The sequence below is a fragment of the Trichechus manatus genome, unplaced genomic scaffold (assembly GCF_000243295.1).
Source record: "Trichechus manatus latirostris isolate Lorelei unplaced genomic scaffold, TriManLat1.0 scaffold00080, whole genome shotgun sequence".
Lineage (NCBI taxonomy): Eukaryota > Metazoa > Chordata > Mammalia > Sirenia > Trichechidae > Trichechus > Trichechus manatus.
Window position 1 is genome coordinate 5469619 of NW_004444016.1, and position 20292 is coordinate 5489910.

At 39.3% G+C, this 20292-nt stretch overlaps 1 protein-coding gene across 5 annotated transcripts in view; it reads left to right on the top strand.

The window, feature by feature from the left end:
* The window catches only part of KDM3B (lysine demethylase 3B), a 70055-nt gene that overhangs the window by 46168 nt on the left and 3595 nt on the right, over positions 1-20292 (top strand). For 4 of the 5 annotated variants that reach the window (XM_004381041.2, XM_023735579.1, XM_023735581.1 and 1 more), the window contains 11 exons: positions 8001-8108; positions 9396-9523; positions 10816-11095; positions 12480-12736; positions 15240-15506; positions 16453-16624; positions 17011-17101; positions 17239-17369; positions 18220-18339; positions 19326-19465; positions 19738-19914. In XM_004381041.2, the coding sequence (XP_004381098.1) occupies positions 8001-8108; positions 9396-9523; positions 10816-11095; positions 12480-12736; positions 15240-15506; positions 16453-16624; positions 17011-17101; positions 17239-17369; positions 18220-18339; positions 19326-19465; positions 19738-19914 (1871 nt within the window). The remainder of the gene's footprint in view (positions 1-8000; positions 8109-9395; positions 9524-10815; positions 11096-12479; positions 12737-15239; positions 15507-16452; positions 16625-17010; positions 17102-17238; positions 17370-18219; positions 18340-19325; positions 19466-19737; positions 19915-20292) is intronic. The other variant, XM_023735580.1, reaches the window with a different exon arrangement.

Below are 20292 nucleotides of genomic sequence, written 5' to 3' on the forward strand. Positions count from 1 at the left end.
GTTGGCAACTAATGTCACAAAATAATCTGTGATTAACTTTAATAAGAAACTAATTTGCTATGTAAACTTTCACCTAAATCATAATTTAAAAAAAAAGAAACACTGAAAAAAAAAAGATAGACAAAAGACCCAATTGAAGCTTCTAGAAATTAAAAATATCTCAAAAACACCAATGACAAAAACCACTGAGTGGGATTAACAACAGATTAGATACTGCAGAAGAAAAGAACAATGAATTTGAAGACATGGCAATAAAACTATCCAAAATGAAGTACAGAGAGTAAAAAGACTTAAAAGTGAAGAGTACCTCATTGAGCTGTACAAAATATGAGACAATCTATGGAACATGTAATTGGAGTCTCAAAAAATTAAGGTGGCGGGGGGGACAGAAAAAATGTTTGAACAAATAAAGACAAAAAAATTCCAAATTTGATGGAAACTGTAAAACCAAAAATCTAACAAGCTCAATAAACCCCAAGCAGAAGAAACATTAAGAAAACTACACCAATGCACATCATGATCAAATTGCTGAAACCTAGTGATAAAGAGAAAATCTGAAAGGCACCCAGAAGAAAAAAGGCATTTTAGAGAGTAACAAAGATAAGAATGACTTGTCAGAACCCTGTACAGGTCAGAAGACAATGGAATGACATAAAGTGCTGAATATAAAAAACCCACTAACCAAGAATTTATAACAATGAAAGTATCTTTTAAAAATTGAAAGTGAAATACTTTTTCAGACCAAGAAAAGTTGATAGAATTAATCACCAGTAGATCTGCACTACAACAAAAGTTAAAGGAAGTTACTCAGAAGAGAATAATAGGATATGGAAATTTGGATTTATACAGAGGAATGAAGAACATCCTAAATGGTAGATATATGACTAACAATAAAAGACCCTTTTTTTTTCTCATTTTTAATCTTTTTGAAAGATAATTGATTAAAGCAAAAAAAAAAAAAAGTGGGTTTTTAATACATGTTAGAATGGATAACAGTAGCACAAAGGAAAGGAAGGGGGAAGGAAAGTATAGTTTTATAAGATATTATACCACTATATATGAAGTAAAGGAGCCCTGTGGGCACAATGGGTAAGTGCTTGCCTGCTAACTAAAAGGTTGGCGATTCAAGCTCACCAGCCACTCCGCGAGAGAAAGATGTGGCAGTCTGCTTCCATAAAGATTACAGCCTTGGAAACCCTAGATAGTTCTCCTCTGCCTATAGGGTTGCTGTGAGTTGGAATCGACTCAAAGGCACACAACTACAACAACATATGTAAAGTGGTATAAGTTAAAGATTTATACTGTGATCTCTAGAGCAACCACTAAAAAATAAATACAGCTAGTAAGCCAAAAGTGGAAATAAAATCCAACAAAAAAGTGTTTAATTAATTCAAAAGAAAAATGGGGCAAATAGAAAACAAATAGAAAGATTTATACTCAACAATCAAGTCTAAACACTCCAGTTAAAACCAAAACCAAACCAGTTGCCATTGAGTCACTTCTGACTCATGGCAATGACTTATGGTGACCCTGTGTGTGTCAGAGCGCAACTGTGTCCATAGGGTTTTTAATGGCTGATTTTGTGGAAGTAGATCACCAGGCCTTTTTCAGAGGCACTTCTGGGTAGGTTCAGACCACCAACCTTTTAGTTAGTTGTCAAGCACTTAACTTTTGCACCACCCAGGGATTCCTAAACACTCCAATTAAAAGGTAGGTATTATCAAATTAGATTTTTTTAAAAAAGACCCAGCTAGAATACTGTCTACAGGAAACCTACTTTAAATAGGGAGACACAGATAAGTTAAAAGTAAAACAATGAAAAATGATATATCATGCTCACACTGTTCAGAAGAAGGCTAGAGTGACTGTTAATATCGGACAAAGTAAATTTCAGAGCAAATAATATTACTAAGTATAAAGTGGATCATTTCATAATAATAAAAGGGTCAATTCAATAGAATATAACAATCCTAAATATGTACTTAATAACAGAGTTTTAAAGTATGCAGTGCAAAAACTGATAGAACTGTAAGGGGAAATAGACAAATTCACAGCTATAATTATAGGTTTCAAAACTATCAATAATTGATAGAACAAGTAGACAGAAAATCAGTAAGAATATAGAAAACTTAAACAACACCATCAGTCATCTTGACCCAATTGACATTTCTAGAACACTCCATCCAACAACAGTAGAATACATATTTTTGAGTGCACATGGAACATTTACCAAAGTAGACTATACTCTTGAGTTATAAAATCAGTCCCAGTAAATTTAAGACAATTGAAATCTCTGCCCACAACAGACTTAATTTAGAAACCAGTAATAGAAAGGTATCTGACAATGCCTAAACATTTGGAAATTAAACAACACACTTCTAAATAGCTCTTGGGTCAAAGAAGAAATCACAAGAGAAGTTAAAAAATATTTTGAAATGGATGAAAAAACACAACATACGAGCATTTGTGGTATGTAGCTAAAGCAGTGCTTAGAGGGAAGGTTATAGCACTTACCACCTGTATTAGAAAAAGAGAAATGTCTCACACTTCTAAACTTTTACCTTAAGAAACTAGAAAAACAATGAGAATGTACAAATTACGATATGAGGAGTAAGAGGGACTCACTACAGCTCACTCAGACATTAAAAGAATACCAAAAAACCAAACCCATTGCCATCAAGTTGGTTCTGACTCATAGTGACCCTATAGAACAGAGTAGCGCTGCCTCATAGGGTTTCCCAGGCCATAAACTTTACGAGAGCAGACTGCCACATGTTTAAGAGTGGCTGGTGGGTTCAAACAACCGACTTTTCAGTTCGCAGCTGAGCATTTAACCACTGTACCACCAGGGCTCCTTATTAAAAAATGGTTAACAAGGTAATATTATGTACAACTTCCTGCTGGTAAATTTGACATCTGAGATATAATGAACAAATTCCTTGAAAGACAGACCATCAGAGTTTCCTCAAGAAGATATAGATAACCTGAATAACCTTATGTTTTTAGAGAAATTAAATTTGTAGTTTAAAAAACCTTCCAACAAAGAAAATTTCAGGCCCAGATGGCTTTACTGGTAAGGTATACCAAACATTTAAGGAAGAAATAATACCAGTTTTATATAAACTCTTTCAGAAAATCAGAGAGAACACTTACCAGCTCATTTTATGAAGCCAGCATTACCCTAAAATCAAAACTAGATAAAGACATTACAAGAAAACTATAGACCTGATATCTGTCATGAACATAGACATACATCTTTAATAAAATTTAAATAAATTTAAGTCCAGAGATACATAAAAAAGAGACAATACATTATGACCAAATCAGGTTTTCCCATGAATGAAAGCTTGGTTTAACATGTGAAAATCAATCAATGCAATCTACTATATTAATAGACTAAAAAAGAACTATATGATCTCAAGAAATGCGGAAAAATCATTTGTTGAAATTCTCAACAAACGAAGTAATGCATTCTCAACAGGGGTGATTGGTTCTTAGGGCACAGAAAAGTTTTAGGTATTAAAATGGCGTGTGCCTTTCCAAAGGACCACACAGTACATAAACAGATATATATTATATCTGTGGTATTAAAATTTTATGGGATGGGGAGTGTAATTACAAAAAATCTAAAAATGCTGCTTAGGAGAATGATAAAGAAAACCCTATGGGGCAGTTCTACTCTGTCACATGGGGTTGCTGAGCCAAAATTGACTTGATGGCACTTAACAACAACAACAAAGAAATGTACACGTTGAGAAACACTGAACTAGGTATAGATAAGACCATCATACTTAATGGGAGAGACTGAATCTTTACCCCTAGGATCAGGGACAAAACAAGAATGTTCACTTTCACAACTTCTATTCAGCATTATACTGGAGGTCCTAGTCAGTACAAAGAAATATGACAAGTAAAATGAAATAAAAGGCACACAGACTGGAAAGAAAAGTAAAATGCTCTTTGTTCACAGATGACATGATCCTCTATGTAGAAAATCTTAAATCTACAAAAAGGCTATTAGAACTAAGAAGTGATATTAACAAGGTTGCAAGGTAAAAAATAAACGTACAGAAATCTATATACAGTCATCCCTCAGTATCCAAGGGGGATTGGTTCAAGGACTCCCCACAGATACCAAAATCCGAGGATGCTCAAGTCTCTTATATAAAATGGCGTAGTATTTACACATAACCTACACATCTTAAGTGGTCAAAGCAATCCCTCAAAGGCTAAGTATGAGGGTATTGAGGAGAGCAAGAGAAAGGAGTTTCAGGCTAGTAAGGGATGGCTGGCTAGCTATGTAAAGTGCTACAGCCTCAAGAATTTAAAAGATCACGGGAGAGTCGACATCAGCTGATGCCTAGGCAGTGTCAGCGTCCCCAGAAGAGCTCAAGAAACTCATAGAAGAGAAAGGCTACCTGCCAGAGCAAGTCTTCATTTGTGATGAAACAACTATTTACATAATATTTACATTGTATTAGGCATTATAAGTAATCTAGAGATGATTTAAAGTATATGGGAGAATGTGCATAGGTTACATGTAAATACTGTTGTTAAATACTGTTATTTTTTAACAACAAGAGTAATCCTGTCAACAAATGATATTGGAACAATTGCACATCCGTATTTGAAGAAAAAAATGAACCTCTGTCTTTACCTTACATCTTATGTGAAAATTAAGTGGCTCATAGGTCTAGCCAAAAGAGCTAAAACTATAAGACATTGAGAAAAAATTGTAGGAGAAAAATCTTTGTGTCCTTGGTTTAGGCAGATATTTGGGTTAGGCAGATATTTCTTAGAACACAAAAAGAAAAAGAAAAACTATCATCAAAAGTAAAAATTTTTGCCCTTCCAAAAAACACTGTTGACCCCCAAAGCAAGAAGGAACAAAAGAAAATATAGATAAACTGGACTTTGTCAAAATGAAAATTTTTTATACATCAAAAGACTATCAAGAGAGTAAAGAGACAACCTACAGAATGGTAGAAATTATTTGGGAACCATATATCTGATAAGCGTTTAGTATTCTGGATATATAAAGAACTACATTTAAAAAAACATTGCAGTGAAAAAATGGGCAAAGGTCTTGAATAGATATTTCTCCAAAGAAAATATAAATGGCTAATAAGCAAATGAAAAGATACTCAAGGCATTAGTCATTAAACCAAAAAAACAAACCCACTGCTGTCGAGTCGATTCTGACTCATAGCAGCCCTGTAGGGCAGAGTGGAACTGCCCTGTAGGGTTTCCAAGACTATAATCTTTACAGGAGCAGACTGCCACATCTTTCTTCCCTGGAGGGCTGGTGGGTTGGAACCACTGACCTTCTGGGTAGCAGCTGAGCTCTTAGCCACTGTGTCACCAGGACTCCTCATTCATCATTAACTTAAAAAAAAAAAAACGTTACCATCGAGTTGATTCCAACTCATAGCAACCGTATAGGACAAAGTAGAACTGCCCCATAGGATTTCCAAGTGTGTGGCTGGTGGATTTGAACTGCCGAACTTTTGGGTTAGCAGCCGAGCTCTTAACCACTGTTCCACCAGGGCTCCTCATTCATCATTAGGGAAATGTGAATCAAAACCAAAATGGATATCACTACACATCCTTTAGGATGTCTCTTACCAAAAGCATAGAAACTAACAAGTGTTGGTGAGGATGTGAAGATATTGGAACCCTTGTGCATTGCTGGTGATAATGTAAAATGGTCCAACTCCTATGAAAAAAGTTAGTTCGTTCCTCAGCATGGAATTACCATATGTCTTAGTTACCTAGTACTGCTGTAATAAAAACTGTCACAAGTGGGTAGCTTTAAAGAACAAAATTTATTGTCTCAGTTTTGGAGGCTAGACGTCCAAATCAGGGTATTAGATCTAAGGGAGGGTCCTTGCTTGTTGGTAGCCCTGGGCGTTCCTTGGCTACTTGTAGATGTATTTTTGCACTGTGTCTGTCTTTCCCCTGTGTGTCACTGTGTCTGTTCTGCACTTTTTATAAGACACTACTCAGAAAGGATTAGGTTTAGGGCCTACCTTATTTTATATGTCCTCATTAACATAACAAAAAAACTATTTCCAAACAGGGTCACATTCACAGGTATAGGGTTTAGGATTTCAGCACATATATTTGGGAGATATAATTCAATCCATAACACCGTATCACCAAGCAATTCCACTTCTAGGTATGGACCCAAGAGACTTAAAATCAGGGACATGTACACACATATTCATAGCAGCACTGTTCACAATAGCCAAAAGGTGGAAACAGCCCAAATGTCCTTCAAAGAATGAATGGATAAACAAAATGTGATACATACATACAATAGAATATTATTCAGCCATAAAGAGAAATGAAGTTCTGAAACATGCTGTAACATGGGTAAACCTTGAAAACGTTGTTGGGTGCTGTTGAGTCAGTTCCAGCTCATAACGACCATATGTACAACAGAATGAAACCCTGCCCAGTTCTGTGCATCCTCACAGTCGTTTCTATGTTTGAGGCCATTGTTGGAGCCATTGGTGAATCCATCTCGTTGAGGGTCTTCCCTCAACCAAAACGTTATGAAAACATTATGCTGAGTGAAATAAGTCAGACACAAAAGGACATATAGTATATGACCCCACTTATATGAAATATCGAGAATAATCAAATGCATAGAGACAAAAGTTTATTAGTAGTTACCAGGGGCTGAGGGGAGGAGATAATGGAAGTTAATGCTGAAGGGGTACTGAGTTTCTGTTCGGGGTAATGTAAAACTTTGAAAAATGGATCATAGTGATGTAGCACAACATAGTGAATATAATTCACATCACTGAATTGTACACTTAAAGATAGTTAAAATGTAAACTTTTTGTTATATATATTTCACCACAATAAAATAAATTAAAAAAAAAAAAGACTGTTAAGAGAATAAAAAGGCAAGCCACAGACTGGGAGAAAATATTTGTCAATCACATATTTGCTAAACAAAGGCCTTGTATCTATAATCTATAAATATCTTGTGCAGTTCAATAACAGGAAGACAAACAACTCAGTTTTAAAATGGGCAAAAGATTTAAACAGATACTTCACCAAAGAAGTTACATGAATGGCAAATAAGCACATGAAAAATTCTGTCATTAGTCATTAAGGAGATGCAAATTAAAACTATAATGAGTTACCACTGCATATCCATTAGAATGGCTAAAATTTAAAAAACTGACAGTACCATGTGTTGACAAGGATGTGGAGGAACTATAACTCTTAAACATTGCTGGTAGGAATATAAACTGGTATAGTCACTTTGCAAAACAGTATGGCCATTTCTTATAAAGTTAAACATGTACTTAACCATATTACCCAGCATCCCACTCCTGGGTATTTAACCAAGAGAACTGAAAGCATGTTTACATAAATACTTGTACGTGAATATTTATAGTAGCTTTATTCATAACAGCCAGAAATCGGAAAAAATCAAAATGTCCATCTGCTGATGGATGGGGTAAAGGAATTGTGGTACATCTATACTATGGAATACTACTCAGCCATAAAAAGGAATGAATTGCTGATATACACATTATGGATGAATCTCAAAAAATTATGCTAAATAAAAGAAGCCTGATACAAATGACTATATAGAATCCATTTATATGAAATTCTAAAAAATACAAAACTTCAGTATTAGAAAGTTGATCAGTGGTGGCCAGGTGGGGAGGAAAGAGTATTGACTAAAAAGGGCTTGAAGGAACCTGAGATGGGGGGGTGGAAATGTTCCATATCATGATTGTGGTAGTGTTTACACAACTGTATACATTTGTGGAAACTCACTGAAGTGCATGCTTTAAATTCTTGAATTTGCTGTATGTAAATTGTCCCTCGATAAAGCTGATTTTAAAAAAAATTAACTGTTGTCTTCTTTGTTCAAAGAGAAAATTGACCTTTAGGATTAGTTCTGAAACTCCCACTTACTGGTAGGACTACACCTCGTGACCCTCATAAAACAAGTGAAATCATTTCTGTTTCAGAGACAGAGGAGATGGGTGATGAAGAGGTTTTCTCCTGGTTGAAGTGTGCGAAGGGGCAGTCCCATGAGCCAGAGAACCTCATGCCCACACAGATCATCCCTGGCACAGGTAAGGAATTTCCTTTTTAAGGTTCGTTGAAGAAAATAAATTTTTTAATTGAGATATAATTCACATACCATAAAATTTGGTGTAATGGTTTATCTCATCCTGATTTTTTTTAAGTCTTACCAGATTTCTGTAAGGATCTGGATATTTAGATGTGTGTTAGATTGCACGCTACCGCTGCATACTCTGCTCTCCCTTTGGTCACAGGGGCTGGTCACTTTGCCAGATATCATTTCACATTCCTATGGTAGGCAGAACCAGAATGGAAAAAGCCAGTTTCTAGGCTTCCATAAAGACCTCTCGTTTTAGGCTTCTAAAAATCTGAATGAATGAAATCAGATCTCTTGAATTCATGAGGAAGACAGCTTAACAGTAGGATAGACGTGTTTATGTCACAATCCCACTTCCTTCAGTGATTCCTCCAGAAAATATGTGCCCAGGCTTGTACATTAACATACATGCATTGAAGGTGGTGAATCTGCTCAACTCCAAACCAAACCAAACCCACTGCTGCCAAGTCTATTCCAACTCATAGGGACCCTATGGGATAGAGTAGACCTGCCCCGTAGGGTTTGTAAAGCTGTAAATCTGCCACATCTTTCTCCCACGTAGCCACTGGTGGTTTCGAACTGCTGACCTTTTCGTTAGCAGTGAAGCGCTTTTACCACTGTGCCACCAGGGCTCCATCTGTTCAACTATTGCCTGTATTTTCCTCCACTTAAGAAGGCTTTAGGGAGCACCACCTGGAAGCTCTATACCTCAGTGCTTTTAAGCAGAAAGACTACCTGTGTGCAGTGGTAGGATACCTGCTGCCTGCTGGTCCAAGCGTTGGTTAAATGTTTGTGTTAAATTTACATTGCTCTCATGTTGTTTCCTTTTTTTTTTTTAGGTATCACTTAGGTACATAAATCTCAAATGTACAACTCCATTAATTTGTACATACTCTTGAACATTAAGGAATCTACCCCTAGAGTTTCTCCTGGAGGACACCTTGTTAATGTTTACTAAAGGAAGGAAAGAGTGTAGCTTAGTAGTTCAAAATGCACGGAACTTTAGGGCTAGATATACCTGGGTTAAAGTCTTAGTACTTCCATATACCAACTACACGTACTTGAACAAATGACCTAACTTCTCTGAACTTCAGTTTCATTATCAGAAATTAAGGGTAAAAGCAGCTATCTCATTAAAATGTGGTAAGGATTGAGGAGATAATGTATATAAGGTCCTTAGCACAATAGCTGGCACATACAAGCATTCTGATGTTGTTATTATTGTTATCTTTTTTTCCAGCTCTTTACAATATTGGAGACATGGTACATGCTGCCCGGGGCAAGTGGGGAATTAAAGCAAACTGCCCTTGTATTAGTCGGCAAAACAAATCTGTATTAAGACCTGCTGTCACCAATGGGATGTCACAGGTAGAAGTGGTGTGTGGGGGTATAGCTATGAGTGAAGCTTAAGTTCTTGGTACTAGGAAATGCCTCATTATCATCTCTGTTGTCCCAGGCGCTATATCCTTTCTAGAAAACCATTGCCATCAAGTCAGTTCCGACTGAAAGCGACCCTATAGGGCAGAGTAGAACTGCCCATAGGGTTTCCAAGGTTGTAATCTTTACGGAAGCAGACTGCCACACCTTTCTCCTGAGGAGTGACTAGTGGATTTGAACTGCTGACCTTTCAGTTAGTAGCCGAGCTTTTTAACCACTGCACCACCAGGCTCCTTAGCCTTTCTAAAGAGGACCTCAAAAGAGTTACTCAAGGGATTTTAATTCCCCCTGACTGGCACAGGCTTATCTTCATGCATCATTAAATTGTTTCAAGTTTGGCTGATAAGTAACACCAAGAGATTCTTTTCATCCTGTCAAGATTTCTACCTCAGGCTCCTTGAGTGGGTGAAGAGTATAGAAAAAGTTACTGGAAACACTGTTGGTCTTCTCATTCCTCTCTGTGTGCTTAGTCCCTGTTACTGGGGTCATCGTAGACACAGAGGACAGAAATATGGAGATTGGCCCACTAAGTTGGGCCTTCTTTCATTCTACTCTGAAAGCAGTCCCATGCCTCTAGAGAGAGGCAGTGGTTTTCTTATTGCTATGTCAGAGGCGAGGTCAGTCCAATTTGATAAGGACTATTTTGAACAACCGGTTGTTAAAAAAACAAACAACTGCTTACATTTGGAGGCCCTTCTAGGAACACTACTAATACATGGTCAGTCTGGACCATGGATATAGTCCAGGGATCTGAAGATATATTTTCAGTAGAGTTGACATACTATAGCTAGTCATTTGGAAAATTCAGTAATAAAATAATAAACATTTATTGAGCATTTTTGGGTGCCAGACACGATGCTAAGCCCTTTACATATGCAGTCTCATTTAATCCTCAGAGAAATTCTATGAGGTCACGTTATCATTGCCAATTTACCATTAAGGAAATTGAGTCTCAGGCATGCTAAACAAAAGCCCGGTTTTATTTTAGACTATAAAGTTCAAGTTTTACTGCTTTTTCCACAAACCTAACATAGTTTCTGGCACATTGTAGAAGTCAATAAATATATGTTGAATGAATGAACAACTGCATGAAATAGAAGTGTATAGGACAGTTTCATATTGTTTTTCCCAGAGCTATTTAGTGTCAGCAGCCATTACTGTTTGGATTTTATTTTTCCTACCTCAGGACAGCACTCTAACCATATTGGCCTTCTGTGTTTTAGCTTCCTAGCGTAAACCCTAGTGCCTCTTCTGGAAATGAAACCACCTTCTCAGGGGGAGGAGGAACAGCAGTGGTAACAACTCCAGAGTCTGACCATGTTCCCAAAGCTGATGGCACTGACGTCAGACCTGAAGAACCTCTGAAAGCAGACAGTTCAGCATCAAGTAGCAGTAGTGAGCCAAAAGCCATCAGGCCCCCCTGCCCTGACACAGCCCCACCCTCTTCTGCCCTGCACTGGTTGGCGGATTTAGCGACTCAGAAGGCTAAAGAAGAAACGAAAGGTGAGATAAACACAAGCCTCTGCCTGGCCTGTGGGTTATTGTGGGACTCTTCAACTCACACATTACCATCCACATTTATGAAACATGCTACTTGCTTTCTCTGGCTGATCACATAAAATGAAGGAATCTCTTTCAACTTCTTTCTAGAAGTAGAGCTTTTTCAAAAAAGGCACATGCCTGGCCCTACCCAAGTCCTCCTTAGATTTGATACAGGGTTTTTAACAAGCTTCCCAGATGATTCTGTTACGCAGCCAGCATTGAGAGCTAGACTTAGAGGAATCACCTGGGGAATCTGTTAATATGCAGATTCTTGTGCCCCACCCAGAACTATTAAATCAAGAATCTCCATTTTTTGAGTGGCATTTGTGGTCTTAAAAGCTAGCAAATGGTCATCTAAGATGCATCAATTGGTCCCAATCCACCTGGAGCAAAGAAAAATGAAGAACACCAAAGACACAAGGAAAATATTAGCCCAGGAGACAGAAAGGCCACATAAACCAGAGACTCCATCAGCCTGAGACCAGAAGAACTAGATGGTACCCGGCTACCACCAGTGACCACCCTGCCAGGGAACACAGCAGACAGTCCCTGACGGAGCAGGAGAAAAGTAGGATGCAGAACTCAAATTCTAGTAAAAAGACCAGACTTGATGGTCTGGCTGAGACTGGAGAGACCCCGGAAGACCCCAGACTCTCGATTAGCCCAGAACTGAAACCATTCCCGAAGCCAACACTTCAGACAAAGATTAGACTGGACTATGGGACATAAAAAGATACTCGTGAAGAGAGTGCTGCTTAGCTCAAGTAGATACATGAGACTAAATGGGCAGCTCCTGTCCGGAGGCAAGATGAGAAGGCAAAAAGGAATAGGAGCTTGTTGAATGGACATGGGAAATCCAGTGTGGAAAGGAGGAGTGTGCTGTCCCGTTATAGGGAGAGCAGATAGGGTCACATAGCAATGTGTGTATAAATTTTTGTGTGAGAAACTGACTTGAACTATAAACTTTCACCTAAAGCACAATTAAAAAAAAAAAAAGAATCTCCATTTTTAACAAGTACTCCAGGTGATCCAGTATGAGTATTCTGGAGACCTACTTGAAGAAATGTTGACTTAGAAGTGAGAGAGATGAAAGATGGATGGGAACATAAAGAAGTCTGAAATCAAGATCTAGAACAGAATGGAAGAAGTAGGAAAGCCTCCCTTTGGCCGTGATACCTCCCAGATTCATAGCTGGTCAGGCTTGACCCAGCCCAACAGTATAGTTTGGGGTGCAGGGAAGAGAAGAGAGTCTTTCCTCCTTCCCACTTGGCTGATTTTTAGGAGTCAGTTGCCTGCTGGGTATTCTTTGTTTTGCCTAATGCTATTCCCGGTTATGTTCTTACAGAAGCAGGGTCCCTGAGGTCGGTGCTCAATAAAGAGTCTCATTCACCCTTTGGGCTGGATTCGTTCAACTCCACTGCAAAGGTCTCTCCGTTGACTCCAAAGCTTTTTAACAGTCTGTTACTGGGTCCCACTGCCTCCAACAACAAAACCGAAGGCTCTAGCCTTCGAGACCTCCTTCACTCCGGGCCTGGAAAGCTTCCTCAAACCCCCTTGGACACAGGCATACCCTTCCCCCCGGTCTTCTCTACATCTTCAGCAGTAAGTGTCCTCTCTGCAACTCCAGCTTGTGCTGCTTTTCTGTGAAAAGATACTATCAGAGATCTGATAACTGGGTTAGAGGGTACATGGGTGATTTGTGTTCTCTGCACTGTCTGTCTGGTTGACAAGATCTCTCTTTACATTAAGTTTGGGAATGCTTGAGATCCTTTTAAGGTAGTGAACTTTTTGTTCCCATGTTAGGAAGTCAGTAGGAATTGAGACATTGAAATTTTTCAATCATCTGTGGAAAAGTTACTACATTGATCACTTTTTTTCTTGACAGTAGCAGACAGTCCTTTATTATTTTTTACCTCGTAAGTGCATTTGTATTATATTTTCTTGGATTTCTATTAGACATCTCAAACCTAACATATCTAAGACCAAACTACTGATCTTCTGCCCATAAACCTGCTCTTCCTTTAGTTGCCCTCTCTTGGTCAGTGGCGTCTCCATCATTCCAATTGCTTGTGCCAATAGTCTTGGAGTCATTTGGGACTCTCTTCCCTCACATTTTACATTGAATGTGTCAGCAAATCCTTTCAGTTTGATCTTCAGAATGTATTCAGAATCCACCCATTTCTCATCAGCTCTACTACTTCCCATCTGGTTTGAGCCAGCATCTCTTGACTGAATTTTTGCAGTAACCTCCTTACAGGCCTCTTGTTTCTGCCCTTTTCCTCTATACAGTTTGTTCTAACACAGCAGGTAGAATGCTACTATGCCTCTTCTGGAAACAAAACCATCTTCTCAGCTGGAAGAGGAACTGCAGTAGTAGCAACCCCGGAGCCCAACTGTGTTCCCAAAGCTGACAGTACTGACATCACATCCTCTAACAGATCATGTCACCCTTGCCTAAAATCTTCTGAGGGCTTCCTATCTCTCTCATAATATAAGTAGAGTCACAAGGCCCTAACCCTGTTTGATCCTCTTTGCCTCATCTCTCTGACCTCAGCGACTACTTCCCTCATGTTCACTCTGCTCCGGCCACGCAGACCTCCTTGCTGTTGCTTGAACATGGCTAGGCATGCTCCCTCTTCAGGGCCTTTGCACTTGTCATTTTTTCCACCTAGGATTCTTTTTCCCATATAAACATATGGCTTGCTTCATCATCAGCTTCCTGTCCTGAGTAATGTCACCTACTGAAATGTCACCTGAGTAAGCCTTGTTAGATCACTATTTTTGAAAGTCCATTCCACTCCCGTTCTCCACACATATTTGTTTTCTCTGTTTAATTTTTTTTCATAGCACTCACTACTATATGTTTTACTTATTGTCTCTCTCTCCTCACCTTAAAGGCAGAGATTTTTTACTGTTTTATTCACTGCTGTATCCCTAGGACCACAGTGTTTAATACATAGTAGATGTCTAATAAACATTTATTGAGTGAATGAATTCATAAGGTACAAAATTTAAAAGATACACAAGAGTTTATAGTGAGAAATCTCCTTCCTGCCCCTGTCTCCTGGCTACCCATTCCCTTTCTGGAGGTCACCAGTGGTTATTGAGTGTCCTTTTCAGAGATAACCACATGTATATGTATTTTTGCCCTTTTTTTGCAAAATGTTCTGCACCTTTTCTGGTTTTCAGCTTTTGTATCTTAGAGATCATTTCATAGAAGTACATAAACATCTTTCTCATTCTATTCAGTCTATGATTAAGAGCCAAAATGTGAACTATGGGTTGCTGAGCACTGTACAATCTGGGTTATTTCACTTTTGGATAAGTGACTTTTTAAAAAAGCAATTACTTGGGCTCTGTTTTGTTTATACTTGTTCTACCCCCAGTTTTCTTTTTTAATTTTCCCAGGATGTTACATGATTACATGTATCTTATAGAGATGATGATTAGTGATACTTCAGGCATAGGATTATCATGTTTACAGACGCTCCATACCTCCTTTGGTTTTGTGAGCTTAGATATGTCACTTTCATCTCTGGGCGTGAGCTTTCTTATCAGCTGGAGCAGATGAGAGATTCTCCGTGGGGTAGTAGTAAGAGAAGAATTAAGGGATGGAACATTGCTTTTAGAATGTACACTCCTCCTGGACACTCTGGTACTCCCCTTTATTGGGGTATACAGCCTGGTAGAAAACCACTGCCTTGATAAATCACTTCAGTTACTTAATTAAAATAGTGTATCCCTTGAACATGCAAACTAAATTACGTCTTTCACTCAGTTATAGCATTTTGTGATCCTGAAATCTACTTGCAAATGGTTAATATAGAACTGAATGCAAAGATATTTTTTAGATCTCAAATATCTTGAGGCACAGGGGATCTTTCTATACTTGTCTTTCATAAACATAAGGCAGAAGGTGAAGGATAGGGAAGGATAAGGACACCCCACCCCACCCCCCCATTATAAAGGACATTTAAATAGAGAATTTAATCAGATAGGTCAGAACTCCTTGTGAATGGCAGCTGTTAGACAGGTTTGTTTGTTTTTTTAATGCTCTTCTCATGGTGCCTCAGTCAAGCTTACCTGGTGGATTTGTGTCTGGCAGGGAGTGAAGAGCAAGGCCAGCCTACCCAACTTCCTTGACCACATCATTGCCTCAGTGGTAGAAAATAAGAAAACCTCAGATGCTGCAAAACGGGCCTGTAACTTGACTGATACCCAAAAGGAAGTGAAGGAGATGGTAATGGGGTTAAATGTGCTAGACCCCCATACTTCTCACTCCTGGCTCTGTGATGGGAGGCTTCTGTGTCTCCATGACCCCAGCAACAAAAACAATTGGAAGATCTTCCGGGAATGTTGGAAGCAAGGCCAGGTAAGAAAGAACAGATAGTTCCCATGGCCAGCTATCTTTCTGTGTTCCTGCTGACCACAGCTACCAGGATAGTTCTAGGTCTCTCTGGGTTTAGACATAGTAACTAATTTCTGGTGGACAGCCTTGCTACTTGGAGTTGTCTTGGATTTTTAAAAACCAAAAAGAGTCTTAAAACTACATTGTGGATCCTTTTATTTCTAAACTGTATAGCTCTTTGTTCTTAAACCTGTAGCCTGTAGCCATTGAGTCAATTCTGATTCATACGACCCTATAGGACAGAGCAGAACTGCCCCATAAGGTTTCCAAGGAGCGGCTGGTGGTTTCAAACTGCCAACCTTTTGGTTAGCAGCCAGCTCTTAACCACTGTGCCACCAGGGCTCCTTGTTCTTAAAAGGGCAGTTAAAATTCCTGTTAGTTGGTGATCTAGCATTGATGACACTTTGCAGGAGAATCCTGCAAGGGTGGAGCAAGGGTGGGTAGAAGTGGTTGGTACTTTTCTAGGTAAATATTTCAAAGCCACACAAATTTGTGTGATAACACTCCCTGATTTTTATATTTCAGGAGGTGCTTGAGGAGGAGGGAGGTTATAGAATTGTCTGGATAGTTTTCCATTTTCAACTTGAGGAAATGTTCTTAAAGTTGCATTTGTCAGCTTTTTTGTCCTCTTACCTCAAAAGAGTGGTAGATACAGCAGATAGGGCAGCAGAAGTGATTTATATAGCATACTCCTCAGGGTGAGAATCAAGTATAATAATAAAATAGAAACAGTTTCTACTTGCTTTAGCTGACATGTTGAGATTCATAGATTATGAAACTGGGAAGGAACAATAGATCAGTGTGAAGGAGAAGAGACTTGTCCCTAGGAACCCTTCCTGTTCTCTCCCTTAACCCTAGAGCTAAAAGTACTTCCTGAGTGGCTCTGATTGGAATACTTTTGTTTCCACAGCCAGTGCTGGTTTCAGGGGTACATAAAAAGCTCAAGTCTGAACTCTGGAAGCCAGAAGCCTTTAGCCAGGAATTTGGAGACCAGGATGTGGACTTGGTGAACTGCAGGAACTGTGCTATAATTTCTGATGTGAAAGTTCGGGATTTCTGGGATGGCTTTGAGATCATATGCAGTAAGTAGCTTTGATATCTAGTTCAGTAAAAGCATACTGCAAAGTAAGCATGTATACACCCAGCCCTGCCCCTTGGAAACGGCTTTATAAATTATATCCTCTCTGTGGGAGGAACATTCTTTCCTGGGGCCGAACACGTAGCCTGCATAGTAATCACATTGCTTCCAGAGCATAGCTGGGGTATATGGAGCATTCTGACTCCAAGGAAGGAGCTAGAATCCCTGTGAGATGGAGAAGTACAGCAAGAAGGGAAAAGTCTACCTAATCAATTACAGGGGTTTACAAGACTGAAAACAAGAGATTAGTCTCCTAAAACTTTTAGTCACTGGAAAATCAGGCAGCAGCCCACCCAGCAGATGTTTGTGGCAGTGCTTGCTATCTTCCAGAGCGACTAAGGTCAGAAGATGGGCAGCCAATGGTGCTCAAACTCAAGGACTGGCCTCCTGGGGAAGATTTTCGAGACATGATGCCAACAAGGTTAGTAAACTAATGTGCCATCTTCAGAGACTTGATCCTTGTTAAAGTCATCATGAGATAATCACAGAAAAGTGAACTGTGCCTCTTCACTTTTTTCCCCTGTAACAAGCTAAGTCATCTTTTCTGCCTTTTTGTAGGTTTGAAGATCTGATGGAGAACCTTCCTCTACCAGAATATACCAAACGAGATGGCAGGCTCAATCTTGCTTCTAGGCTGCCCAGCTACTTTGTCAGGCCCGATCTGGGCCCCAAGATGTACAATGCCTATGGTATGAGGGAGAGGCCAGAATTGCCTATTTGGGGCACTGTTCTCATTTCGGAGCCCTGGTGGCACAGTGGTTAAGAGCTTAGCTGCTAACCAAAAGGTCAGCAGTTCGAATCTATCAGCCACTCCATGGAAACCCTATGGGGCAGTTCTGCTGTGTCCTGTAGGGTCACTATGAGTCAGAATCAACTTGATAGCAGTGGTTTTTTGTTTATTTTTTATTCTCATTTCACCAATAGAGTGAGATCTGTGGTTAGAGTCATGTATAGAGGTGACTGAAGGCTGGTGATAGGTGCTGGGGAAGTTGAAAGTATCCAGGATAGTTTTGAGTATGCTTGCTTTTGCTGTGTTGATTTGTGTAACATTCGTGTGGGCCCAGTCCATAAGCTTGTATGTCTCCATTAGTTAGAACATTTCCTCTCAAAAATTCTAGCCAAGAAGACATAATTTTCAGTTTTAAGAGACTTGATAAAATAACAGCGAAGAAGTCTGGATACCATGTAACCCAGTCAGCTCATTGTGAAGTCCTAGTAATATGCTAAGTCACTGTGAAAGCGCAGCTTCATTTGAATGTCACTAATGCCCATAGATGTTTTGCTTTTGAAGGAGAGGGAGCTTTTAGGGGTGGAATGGGTTCTGTGGCTAAAGCTAATGATGGTGTTAACCTAGCTAGAAAGCATTCTTAAAGCAGTAGAAAAGAGATGAGGAGAGTGATTTCTTGATGCCCAGATATACTTCATTCTCCCAATGTTACTTATTTAAGAACATCTTTGGGCATGTTTTCAGTTGTAGGCTCTCTATGAATTCTTCAGAATAGGACCCCTTCACCTTGCATATCTTCCTTTTATCTTTAGGTTTGATAACTGCAGAAGATAGAAGAGTTGGCACAACAAATCTTCACTTGGATGTGTCTGATGCAGTTAATGTGATGGTGTATGTTGGAATCCCCATCGGGGAGGGTACTCATGATGAAGGTACGATTTCTAGAACCCACTGCTTCAAGATGGTGAAGTATGGCCTTGGAGTAGAATTGAATGTCTTCTTCCTCAGTCAATGCCAGTGGCTTTTTAAGTCTCTACAAGCCTGATGTATAGTTGATACCACTATGCAAAGAAGTTTTAGCAGAGAAAATGTTAAACTGGTATCTTTGTCCAGAGTCATTATCTTACTGGGAATGTTGCCCTTTTCCCCTCAGTGTGTAGCATCACAAAGAAGCATGAGGAAGAAGGGGCAAACCGGCTTACTTGGCCCATCAGCTGGATTAACCATGGCTATCAGTGGGGTCACAGATGAAAAAGCCAGGTCACCCACACAGAAATGAAGCATAAAAGTGATATTTTGCTGCATTTGCACTCCCTAGCGTCTCAGTGTTAAAATTAATAGGTGCTCATTATGGAAATTTTTTTAAATGTAGAAAATTTTAAAGAAGAAAATAATTCAAAATCTGAGGGTCCAGGAATAATCAGTATCATATCTTGGTGTATTTCCTGCCACACATTTGCTTTTGATGCTGCACACCTGTAGATCCTTCCATTATGTTGTCTTAGGGGATTGTAATAGACAAGCATTAGAAACCTACCCTGTTAACATTCCCAAGAAGCTTTATGCTTTGTGGGCTTGAATCCACAGAATCCTGGAATTTGAAGAGGGCTTCAGAAAGTATATAGAACCCATTTACTTGCAGCAGGAATAATCTGCTGTTATGGCTATAGAGTTGGAGCAGGAAATGTGTTTAAAGGAAAACTGTACCTCCAAAAAATGTGGAAGCTTTATTAAGTAACAAAGGTTTAGTGTCACTCTCCCTGTGTATATGAGTTTTGATCCTTTCATTCTATCTTATATGTCTTCAGAGAGTTGGAGAGTAGTGGAGACTACTCTTATTTGAAATTGGATATTTTGCTTCGCTCAGAGATGCTGAAATGGATGGTTACATTGAAAAGTGTCCTGTTGCTCTTTTCAGAAGTACTCAAGACTATTGATGAGGGAGATGCTGATGAGGTGACAAAGCAGAGGATTCATGATGGGAAGGAGAAGCCAGGTGCTTTGTGGCACATCTATGCAGCCAAGGATGCAGAAAAGATTCGGGAGCTGCTCCGAAAGGTATGACCCTGGGTGGGCTCTGTTCCCAGCTCACAGATTAAGGATCTGAGATCTGAGATGGCTTGTCCAGGGTTTCTCATGTGGAGTCCCTTGGCGTGGTACCTCTTGTTGAAGTGCTCTAAAGGTCTGAATCTACACATAGAGGATGTTGAATAGAATCAAGCAGAAGCTTTGCCACTAGGGACATTGCTACAGCAAGTTGGATTTATGCCGTTTGTAATTTTTATGTATTTATTTATTTTGCCCTGTTTGAGTTTTCATTATGATTTTAGGTTGGAGAAGAGCAAGGCCAAGAAAATCCCCCTGATCATGACCCAATTCATGACCAAAGTTGGTATCTGGACCAGACCCTCCGTAAGCGACTCTATGAGGAGTATGGTGTGCAAGGCTGGGCCATCGTGCAGTTCCTGGGTGATGCCGTCTTCATACCTGCTGGAGCCCCACACCAGGTGAGTGCCAACCCAGGGATTGGGCTCAACAGCTCCATTGGCTTCTTTGTTTTTTCTTTTTTTGCTAATCTGGCAAGAAGTATAAATGCCTAGATTAGGCTCCTTTCTCTTTCACTGTAATTTATTTTTTGCTTTTTAATTGTCTTCCTTGAAGTTTTAAGTGCCTCATTATAAAAATTTTAAAGTGAAAGTCCCAGCTCAGCTACCTTTCCCACACCCCTTTCCCGTCTCCTTATCCTGTCCTCCTAATCTAGTTTCCTTCCCGGAGGTAGTCCACTGTTAAGTCTGGTGTGTATTTTTCTAGACCCTTTTCTGTGTACGTACTATTGCTTTTATTTATATATTTACACTTACAATTTTTCTGCATTTGTTGTTTTT